Source organism: Balaenoptera ricei, chromosome 3, assembly GCF_028023285.1.
Source record: "Balaenoptera ricei isolate mBalRic1 chromosome 3, mBalRic1.hap2, whole genome shotgun sequence".
Lineage (NCBI taxonomy): Eukaryota > Metazoa > Chordata > Mammalia > Artiodactyla > Balaenopteridae > Balaenoptera > Balaenoptera ricei.
The window spans coordinates 117,375,397-117,387,426 of NC_082641.1; the positions used below are offsets into that span (position 1 = coordinate 117,375,397).

Genomic DNA, 12,030 nt, shown 5'->3' on the forward strand with positions numbered 1-12,030 from the left:
TAAAATAGAAGGTAACATTATTAAGAGGGAAATAGAAAATATTAGAGTGCCAGATTCTATAATTTGATATTTTCAGAAATTAATTATAATGATTTTCTTTCAAACTCATCTAGGATAACTGAGTTACTACTAATATTTCCTAAGTTTTAAAATTTTGTAATTTTAAATACTCGAGCAGTTAATTTTTAAATACTAGCTTCAAGTATTATGCTGGACACATAAGTTAACTTTTCTGTTGCAACCCTGGTAAGATAGGAGTGCGGCAGGGAGAATGCAGTACTATCGTAATGACAGACTGCTTCCCTTCAGTGTGTCTTGAAAACGTGGAACACACCTTATCTTTCTAAGTCTCACCCCCCCCCCCTTTTTTTAATTAATTAATTTTTGAATTTTTGGCTGTGTTGGGTCTTCGTTGCTGTGTGCCGGCTTTCTCTAGTTGCAGTGAGCGGGGGCTACTCTTCGTTGCGGTGCGCGGGCTTCTCATTGTTGTGGCTTCTCTTGTTGTGGAGCACGGGCTCTAGGCGCGCAGGCTTCAGTAGTTGTGGCACGCGTCTCACCCCTTTCTTGATTTCTTCATTTTGTGCTATCATGTTGTCCTTCACCTTCCCTTCACTTTCAGTTTTGCTGGTAGTGAGTTTTCTAGCGTTGTCTTCTGTCTCTGATGCTTAATTTGTCAAACATAAAGGCAGTCAGGATTTAGTGTACATCATAATTTCCTGGGGGACTTGTTAAAATGCACATTGTTAGGCTACACTGCAGAGTTTCTGATTCAGTAGTTCTGGTTGGAGCCTGAGAATTTGCATTTCTAATAAGTTTTCTTGTGATAATGGTGCTGCTGTGCCAGGACCTCATTTTTGAGAACTACTGCTTATCTAGCTGTTCTTTCTTTGCAGTTCATTCATCTTAAAGGAGGTTCAGCTTGATTTCCTGGGCAACATAGTTTCTCAGACATTCTAACTTGTACATTTCTAGTATTTTTAGATTCAGACTAAAAAGGCATGATATGGTAGAACATGTACAGTAGAACACCATGTCCTTACTCTAATTACTAATTACATGTTTTCCTTGGGTTGGATACTTTGTATCTTTTTTAAAAAATAAAATTGGGGATTGGTCTAGATGATCTCTTCTGGTGTTGAATCATAATTTCTGCTTAAATCTTCTCATATCCTGATTATCACCACCAAAGATCCTTGATTTGTACAGCAAAATTTAGAACTATTAAAAATTGACTTTGAAGCCAATTTTCTGTGAAAGTAACTATAACCTCTCATTTTCCCATCTTGTTTCTCTCACCATATGCCATAGGGTAAAGACCAAAATGGTGAAACAAATCTGTATTCCATGCAATCTGTATTTTGCTTCATAATTGTTAAGACTGGGGAAAGAGGTTTTTTTAAAAATAGCTAATAATAGCATTAATTTTTACCAACTAATGACCTATTTGAGTACTTAAGGATACAGTGAAAGGAAACTCTACATATCCCTTGCAGGACCCCCTCCCCACAGAGCTAGGAAGTTTCCTTTCTTTTTGCTATAGTGCTATGATACAGAAATATCTGAGGCTCAGAGGCTTTAGTGTTCTGTTTTCTTTAATAGTGGTCCCTTTTAAAGAAGGGGTAATCCTTTGGAAAGTAGGTATTCTTAAGGAGTCATATAAGGCATTATAATCATTCCTGTGTATCTCTTCATTGGATTTCATATTCCTGAGCCAAAAAAGGTAGTAGTAGGAAATATATTTAAAAGTTTGGCTAGAGAATGGACTTGAGGATACGGGGAGGGGGAAGGGTAAGCTGGGACAAAATGAGACAGTGGCATGGACATACATACACTACCAAACGTAAAATAGATAGCTAGTGGGAAGCAGCCGCATAGCACAGGGAGATCAGCTCGGTGCTTTGTGACCACCTAGAGGGGTGGGAAAGGGAGGGTGGGAAGGAGGGAGATGCAAGAGGGAAGAGATATGGGGACATATGTGTATGTATAACTGATTCACTTTGTTATAAAGCAGAAACTAACACACCATTGTAAAGCAATTATACTCCAATAAAGATGTTTTTAAAAAAGTTAAAAAAAATAATAAATAAAATATAAAAGTTTGGGGACTTCCCTAGTGGTCCAGTGGTTAAGACTCCACACTTCCACTGCAGGGGGCATGGGTTCATTTGATCTCTGGTCAGGGAACTAATATCCCGCATGCCGTGGGGCACGGCCAAAAAAAAAAAGTTTGTAGTGAATTAAACCTTACTTGAAAATAATTAAATTAGTTGGTATAAGGTTTTGGGGCTGTTTGAAGTAAGATAAGAAACACTTGGGAAAGTTGCAGAGAATCAAAATTGTTTATAACCCTTAATCTTTAAAAATAACAGTTCTGCTGTATACCTATAAACAAGGGGAGTGTACACTGTCAAAGAAAAAAATTTTAATTGAGAACTATTTAGTAATATCCAGTTTATTCCCAAAATAAGACCTTTATTTTAATTTTTTTTAGATTTCAAAGAAAGATTATAAAATCTTTTTAGAAATTTAGGATTCTGTCAAAGTTCCCTCCCTGTTTTTTTCTAAATTTAATTATATATACTTTATTTCTCTATTGTTCTTTCTATAGAAAAGTTTTTCAATAAACGGGAAAATTCCTTGGTTTTGGGTTTTGTCTTAGCCCTACTCTCAATCCCAGTAATGTATAATTTGCTATATGATATACAAGACAAATCTGAATACTATTTCTTTTGGAATAAGTCAAGGAAATTAATGTATAGGTATAAAGGCATAAGATAAAGCCAGCTGTTAAACAAAAAATAGCGTGATGTGTTAGGGTATTTCTTTCTGCCCAAGTGATCTGTCTAGATCAGTGCCTTTATTTAATTTCAGGATTCATCTTTGTTTTGTTTTTGGCCACGCCGCTCGGCTTGCAGGATCTCAGTTCCTTGGGCCACGGCAGTGAAAGTCTGGAATCCTAATCACTAGGCCACCAGGGAACTCCCTTCAGTTTTCATCTTAATGCAGGCACATCAAATTTTGTAGCTTCTGTGTTTATTCAGTCTAACTGGCTTTTCACTATTTTGAAATGAGATGGTCACAGCTTTTAATAGCTATTTTATTTTAATCCAAATTTATAGTCAGAACTGGTAAGTTATTTTATTTATTTTTATAGATTTATTTAATTTTTTAATTTTTTGGCTGCATTGGTTCTTCCGTTGCTGTGCGCGGGCTTTCTCTGGTTGCAGCGAGTGGGGGCTACTCTGTTGCGGTGCGAGGGCTTCTCATTGCAGTGCCTTCTCTTGTGGAGGAGCACAGACTCCAGGCACACAGTCTTCAGTAGTTGTGATGCACAGGCTTAGTTGCTCCGCAGCATGTGGGATCTTCCCGGACCAGGGCTCGAACCTGTATCCCCTGCATTGGAAGGTGGATTCTTAACCACTGCGCCACCAGGGAAGCCCTTGGTAATTTATTTTTCAAATAGGCAATAAATACACTTGTTAAAAGGTATAAAAGGAATACATATAGTTCCTATTCTCACCCCCAAAACAGGCTTTCCTTCTGAAGGCAAATACTGTGAACTAATTTCTTATGTATTCTTCAGAGATATTTTATGCATATACAAAGATGAATGGATATACACTTTTTTAGTAAACAACTTTGATATATATTATATACAATAAAATTTGACAATTTTAAGTATACAGTTTGAGTTTTAATAAATATATACACAGGGCTTCCCTGGTGGCGCAGTGGTTGAGAGTCTGCCTGCCAATGCAGGGGACACGGGTTCGAGCCCTGGTCTGGGAAGATCCCACATGCCGCGGAGCAGCTAGGCCCGTGAGCCACAATTACTGAGCCTGCGCGTCTGGAGCCTGTGCTCCGCAACAAGAGAGGCCGCGATAGTGAGAGGCCCGCGCACCGCGATGAAGAGTGGCCCCCACTTGCCGCAACTAGAGAAAGCCCTCGCACAGAAACGAAGACCCAACACAGCCATAAATAAATAAATAAATAAATAAATAAACCCAAAGTTTAAAAAAAAAAAAAAGACAGAACTTTAAAAAAAAAAAAATATATATATATATATATATACACACACACAGTTTTGTGGTCCCTATGAAAATCATGATATAGAGTATTTCCATAACCCCCCAAATTTTCCTCATGTCCCTTTGCAGTTCAGTCCCCTCCAGCTCTCTCTAGCCCCTGAAACTATTGGTCTGCTTTCTGTCACTATAAATTTACCTTTTCTAGAATGCATATCAATCGAATCATACAGAATATAGTCTTTTTATGTCTGACTGATTTCACTTAACATTATGCCTTTGAGATTCATCCATATGAGTGCCTTGAACCAAGGAAGTGTTGAATGAGTATGTTAATTGTTTATTAGCTTAAGTTTGGGTTAAGGTTTTTTTAATTAATTATATCATACTGGCTCATGAAGTGGACTGATGGATTTTTAATGGCTCAAATTTTTTTCCTTTCAGTTTTGTTGAGATGTAATTGACATACTATATAAGTTTAAGATGTTCAGCATAATGATTTGACTTACATATATCATGAAATGATCACCATGGTAAGTTTAGTGAATATCCATCATCTCACAGATACAAAATAAAAGGTAAAGAAAAAAATTTTTTTCCTTGTAATGAGAACTCTTAGGACTTATTCTCTTAAGAACTTTCATGTATAACATACAGCAGTGTTGGGACTTCCCTGGTGGTCCAGTGGTAAAGAATCTGCCTTCCAATGCAGGGGATGCTGGTTCGATCCCTGGTTGGGGAACTAAGATCCCACATGCCGAGGGACAACTAAGCCTGTGTGCTGCAACTGCTGAGCCCACATGTTCTGGAACCCATGCGCCACGACTAGAGAGAGAAAAAACCTGCATGTTACAACTAGAGAGAAGCCCACGCACCACAACGAAGAGCCCGAGCGCTGCAACTAAGACCCGACGCAGCCAAAAATATAAGATAAATAAAATATTTTTTTTTAAATACAGCAGTGTTAATTATATTTATCATGATGTACATTTACATACCTAGTACTTATTTATCTTATAACTGGAAATTTGTACCTTTTGACTAACTCACCACCTCCCCTCACCTCTGATAAACAAATCTTATCTCTTTTTCTATGAGTTTGTTTGTTTGTTTTTGAAGTATAGTTGACCCACAACACTATGTTAGTTTCTGGTGCACAACATAGTGATTTGATATTTCTGTACATTACAAAGTGATCACCATCTGGTGAATCTTATATTCAGCTTAGATAAATGTTAGTCAGAAGTAGATTAACTTTTTATTTCAAATCAAGCAAGCATTCTTAGTTACAGTGACTTTTATTACAAACATTTGGGAATAGGAACTGTACAGTAGGTTTTTTGTTTGTTTTCCTCCTTGAGATGGGCAAGGAATCTCTGTTGTAGAGAAATACAAAATCACCAAATTGAGATACGAAAGAAAGTAAATATTGTTAAATCTTTATTTCAACACCAGCCCTTTAAAAAACAAAACAGAACTTTATTTCTATACTTTATGCTTTGTCCTCCGAGCTTACAGGTAGGATAAAACAGGATAACTGATGTACCCAAATGGCTGGCTGAATAAGTTAACTCAGAAGAAGGGACTTACAGAAATATCTATGTGTTGCAAGTTAAAAAGTTTACTTATGTAACTCATTAATAAGATTTGAGATAGTTTTTATTGTACTTTTAATAGATTTTACTGTTTTTACTGTTCTAGTTTTAACATATAATTAAAACTAGTCCTCCCTCAGAGCTTGTTTTTATCTCAAATACCAAGTCAAGGGGAAAGGGAATATAGTATGATTTCCTGCTTTGTGGTTTTTCAGGCATCCCCACCCAGTAACAAATCTCAAGTTTGTGGGTTCTTATGTTAAAATAGCTAAGAAGCTGGCATCTGGTTGTGGAGCATTACTACAAGTAGTTCCATCTCTGATTACAAAACTTTATGATGGGTTATATTCAGCCAGCCTTTGTAATATATACTTTTTTAAGTTTTTCTACTATCTTTGAAACCTTGGTAGTGGATATGAGCTGAAAAAATATCAGCATCTTGTCAGATGGTTACGTGTAATTTGGAACATTTATGACTTAAAGAGTTTGTCTCATGTATAACCTAATGGTTTTGAGGTACAAAAACCAGCCTATGGGGACTTCCCCTGGTGGCGCAGTGGGTAAGACTCCGCCTGCCAATGCAGGGGACACGGGTTCCATCCCTGGTCCGGGAAGATCCCACATGCCGTGGAGCAACTAAGCCTGTGCGCCACAAGTACTGAGCCTGCGCTCCAGAGCCTGCGTGCCACAACTATTGAAGCCTGCATGCCTAGAGCCCATGCTCCGCAGCAAGAGAAGCCACCGCAGTGAGAAGCCCACGCACTGCAACGAAGAGTAGCCCCCACTCGCCGCAACTAGAGAAAGCCCGCGCACAGCAACGAAGACCCACGACAGCCAAAAAAATAAAATCTTTTTAAAAAAAAAAAGCCGTTGATCTTTTTTGAAAACTATTAAGTTTTTACTTAAAAACAGTTTTTGTGGTTCTTTAGTACGATACATGTTTACCTTCCTTATATTTAATACCTACTAAACTCCAAACAAAGCAAAAATGATTATTTTATAAACATATATTTGCATTCAAGAATCCCAAATAATGAAATCCCAAAGATTTCATTAATCTACCCTTCTCTGACTTTAGAAGGAGTGCTCCTAAAAGAGCTTTACTGGTGGGACAGAGAATGTTGGTAACAGTGACAATTTTATTAATGGATAAAAGTTATATTTATGTTGAATACATTTCTTTTTTCTCTCCTTCTTAAGGAATTGAACGACCTGGCGCGGGACCCCCCAGCACAGTGTTCAGCAGGTCCCGTTGGAGATGATAGTAAGTATGTAAAAGGAATGATAGAGTGAAACATAAAACAGCATAACAATCTGCCTCTGGGGAACTCTGGGACTGATAAATACACATCTCTTAAGGTTATTTTGTGTGAAGAGATAATTATGCAGTAGGGAAGAGGCAGTATTTACCTTTACTTGCCCATGAAAGGTGCAGTTTTATGTGTATCCCATCATCTTCTGTACTGTTTATTGCATTTTGAACCTCTTCTGCCAGACATTGTCTGTGTAGTTGTCCTGGCTCCTCCTTATCTGTCCTTTGTCCCTTCTGGGTATTTACTTGAGTCAAAATATTTGAGCTTTTACCTACAGCAAGCTACTGTTCTTTCAGTAAGATAATACTAAAGATGATGGGGGGGTAATGTGTGTGTATATGTATATGTGTATGTATGTATGTGGGTCTGTGTCTGTCTTTCTATTGACCCATATTCATGAAGACAGCTACAATTTATTTTTAATGTCCAGTTTATCTCCTTAATCCTGTCTAAAATAATCTATACTTATCATCCATGTTGGATAATAATTTTGCTTTTGTTCCACTTGGTCTCAACACAGCTTTTTCCCCTTATACCATCTTTCATCCTTTTTAAAATGGAGGATATTTGAAGAGGCTGTGCCTTGTAACACAAAACTAATTCACACACACAAAATGCAACATTTAGCAAATAGGGGGAAAAATGGAATATACTTGGAGTATACTTGGAAACATTTGTGTAAGAGAAGTATATAGATTAAGACAAAAAAATAAATGAGGTTATATTAGCTTGTGTGTAAATTAATTTTTTCCTTGTTTTTCTTAGATTGCTGTTTTGGTCTCCTAAATCCTTAAGAACCAAAGCAAAGCCCTTGTACAAGGACTGCTTTATAGATAAAACAGATGTTATAAATTATAAGACTAAGTACTTGTGATGAAAAATCCCATTTATGGTATGTTTAGACCTGTCCAGTATGAGTAACTATAGTATTTGATACCAAACAGGACAGGACAAGTACTTAAACACACATTATCTCATTTACGCCTCACAATTCTTTTAGGTCATTGGGATAGAAATTGTAAACTATTTTAGAGAAGAATCTGGTGAGAGGCTTGTGGAGGTTCCGGAAGTGGACTCATTCTCAGGTTTTCTGATTCTACTTTTGTCACTCCACGGTTATCATATAATCCATCTGCATCAGTGTGGTCATTCAATTGAAAGAGTGTTTTTATTTCAGGTAAATTCCTCAAAGTTGAGAGTGGCTGATTTTTAATTAAAAGCATTAGAAGTCTGGGGATTAGATTTCATTTTTGAAGTTCTGTGATGTGCTAAAGTAATTTGCCTTTGCTTCTACCATAGTTAGTACTATTACATTCCTTTCTCGGATTGAAAAAAATGGTTACCCTGGAGAGTTAAACTCCCCCGAAGCATAAGCAATAAAAGAAAAAGATAAATTAGACTTCCTCAAAATTTAAAAATTAGGTGCAACAAATGATACTATTAAGAAAGTGAAAAGACACACAGAATGGGAGAAAAATTTTGTAGGTCATATATATCTAATAAGGCATATTTATCCAAAATATTAAAAAAAAAGTCTTTATATCTCAGCAATATAAAGATAGATAACCCAATTTTAAAATGAACAGAGGATCTGAATAGCTGTTTCTCCAAATAAGATATACAAATGGCCAATAAACACATGGAAAGATGTTCAGCATCATTAATCATCAGGGAAATACATGTCAGAACCATAATGAGATGTCACTTTACACCCACTAGGATGGCTAGAATCAAAAAGTCAAATAATAACAAATGTTGATGAGGATGTGGAGAAATTTGAACCTTCATACATTGCTGGTAGAATGCAAAATGGTATAGCCAGCTTGGAAGACAGCCTGTCAGTTCCTCAAAAAGTTAAACATAGAGTTACCATATAACCCAGTGAGTTCATTCCTAGGTATGTGTCCAAGAGAAATGAAAACGTATTTCTGTACAAAAACTCATACATGATTGTTCATAGAAGCTTTATTTATAATAGCCAAAAAGGGAAAACAACCCAAATGTCCACCAGCTGATGAAGGGGTAAATAAAATGTGGTGTATCCATACAATGGAATATTATTTGACGATTAACAGGAAAGAAATGATATATACTACAACATGGATGAGCATTACAAACATTATGCTGGGGCTTCCCTGGTGGCACAGTGCTTGAGAATCTGCCTGCCAATGCAGGGGACACGGATTCGAGCCCTGGTCTGGGAAGATCCCACATGCCGTGGAGCAACTAGGCCCGTGAGCCACAACTACTGAGCCTGCACGTCTGGAGCTTGTGCTCCACAAGAAGAGAGCCTGCCACAGTGAGAGGCCCGCGCACCGTGATGAAGAGTGGCCCCCGCTCGCTGCAACTAGAGAAAGCCCTTGCAAAGAAACAAAGACCCAACACAGCCAAAAAAATAAATAAAATAAATAAATAAACATTTAAAAAAAACCCATTATGCTGAAAAGACCTATACTCTGAAAACTATAAGTTGCTTGTGAAAGAAATTGAAGACGACATAGACAGATATTGTTAAAATGGCCATACTGCCCAAGGCAATCTACAGATTCAGTGCTATCCCTATCAAATTACCAATGGCATTTTTCACAGAACTAGAACAAAAAATTTTTAAATTTGTATGGAAACACAGAAGACCTTGAATAACCAAAACAATCTTGAGAAAGAAGACTGGAGCTAGAGGAATCATGCTTCCTGACTTCAGAATGTACTACAAAGCTACAGTAATCAAAGGGGTATGGTGCGGAAAACAAGCATATAGATCAGTGGAACAGGATAGAAAGCCCAGAAATAAATCTACGCACTTACGGTCAATTAATCTACAACAAAAGAATCAAGAATATTCAATGGAGAAGAAGATAGTCTCTTCAGTAAGTGGTCCTGGGAAAACTGGACAGCTACATGTAAAAGAATGAAATCAGAACATTTTCTCACACCATATACAAAAATAAACTCAAAATAAACACCTAAGTGTAAGACCAGATACTCTAAAACTCCTAGAGGAAAACATAAGGAGAATACTTTTTGACATAAATTGCAGCAGTATTTTTTTGGCTCCATCTCCTAGAGTAATGGAAATAAAAACAATAAACAAATGGGACATAATTAAACTTAAAAGCGTTTGCACAGCAAAGGAAACTGTAAACAAAAAAAGACAACCTATGGAATAGGAGAAAATATTTGCAAACAATGCAACCAACAATGAATTAATTTCCAAAATATACAAACAGCTCATACAGCTTAATAAAAGCTTTTTGATAAAAAACAAACAACCCAATCAAATAATGGGCAGAAGACCTTAAATAGACATTTCTCCGAAGAAGACATACAGGTGGCCAATAGGCACATGAAAAGATGCTCAATATTGCTAGTTATTAGAGAAAAGCAGATCAGAACTACAATGAGGTATCACCTCACACTAGTCAGAATGGCCATCGTCAAAAAATCTACAAACAGTAAACGCTGGAGGTGTAGAGAAAAGGGAACCCTCCTACTCTGTTGGTGGGAATGTAATTGGTGCAGCCATTATGGAGAACAGTATGGAGGTTCCTTAAAAAACTAAAAGTAGAGTTACCATATGATCCAGCAATCCCACTCCTGGGCATTTATCTGGAGAGAACTAATTGGAAAAGATATATGCACCCCAGTGTTCATAGTAGCACTGTTTACAATAGCCAAGACATGGAAACAAATGTGCTCCAGAGGGAGACCTAAGTCAATGATTCCAGTAGGTATTCTTATATTTAACCAGTGTGGCAGAATACTCAATTAAGATTTAAATAGTAGGTCTTCAAATGCTTTTGTTAATTAAATTAATGTGTTTTTATTTTGTTTTTCTCTGCCTTTTGTTGGTATTGTAGATTCTAGATCATTTTAACAAGAGACATAATTATCGTTGATCTCAGTTGCTTCATTAGCAATTTCCTTATTCCTTTCCCCTCTCACTCTTAAAGACAGCCCTGTGTATGTGCTTTTGCTCATTTTTCTGGTGACAGTATTTGACCCTTTATTTATAAAGATGAAAACAAATAAGTTAATAAAGGTTAGCATTTGAGTGTTAATGGGTTTTTATTTAGAACTAATGGTTTATATAAGTTTAGTTCTGTTGGGGAATGTTAAACAAACATGATTTACTAGCTAAATGGATATGAATTACATATGAAATAGCCTGTTGATGCTGCTTATAAGAGTTCTCAGTAATATAAGATTCTTGCTTAAATATACTAGAATATTTTCAGTTTTCCGGAGTGCCAGATATGAAAGAGATTGCATTATTACTTGAAAATATTGATCTTTTCACATCTTCTTCTAGGAGGGGTATCCTTTATGTAATTGTAAATGTTCTAGTTGCCAGCTTGTCTTGTCAGAATTTCTGCTCCAAGCCTTTTGGGTTTTTATGTTGTCTAATTTTTAGTCGATTTTAATCATAAAGCATAAAATGGGCTTTGTTTTCTGTAGAGGAAGAATAGGAAATCACCAAAAATAAATATTTTACCTTGAGCCAAGAGTTTGTTCTCGTTTAAATTTTCCTAATAACTTCTTAAGTCTGGCAGTATTTTTAGCAAGAGAAAGATTGATCTTGAAAAGACTCAGAAGAAAAAGTTAGGACTTAGGTAGTTTAAAAAAAATTTAACTAAATTTTTTAGCATGTCTCGATATTTGTATATTTTATCATCTAAGTGCTTTAGTCCTCTCTTTTTATTCCTTATCTGAGTCTTACAACCTTTAACAAGAATGCAGGTATAGATATATCTTCCCATTTACAGCCACAAATTTTAAAAATAGAAGGATTAAATGGAAGAATAAGATCTGCTTTAAAACAATTCCCTTGACCTGTAGCTTGGTCATTTTTAATAGTGTTTTCAGCTTTGTCATTGGGATCATTTACTCCAATTATCAGTCTGTTTTGTTTACTCGAATTGTATATTTATGATTAAAAACAGAATGAGACTTGTTTCTTTAAACAGGACCTTAGGGCTCTTTTAATAGGACCTTTGTTAAAGATATTGGGACTAATCTTAGTGACTCAAAGTGACTTTCTCCTTAGCTGCTTAATCCATAAAAAATTGGTTGGCAGAAGTTATGAGGAATTTTTCTCAG

General features: G+C 36.3%; 1 protein-coding gene across 2 annotated transcripts in view; it reads left to right on the forward strand.

Annotated features, from left to right (window-relative positions):
• The window catches only part of UBE2D2 (ubiquitin conjugating enzyme E2 D2), a 58,677-nt gene that overhangs the window by 34,619 nt on the left and 12,028 nt on the right, over positions 1-12,030 (forward strand). For both annotated transcript variants that reach the window (XM_059917236.1, XM_059917237.1), the window contains exon 2: positions 6,821-6,884. In XM_059917236.1, the coding sequence (XP_059773219.1) occupies positions 6,821-6,884 (64 nt within the window). The remainder of the gene's footprint in view (positions 1-6,820; positions 6,885-12,030) is intronic.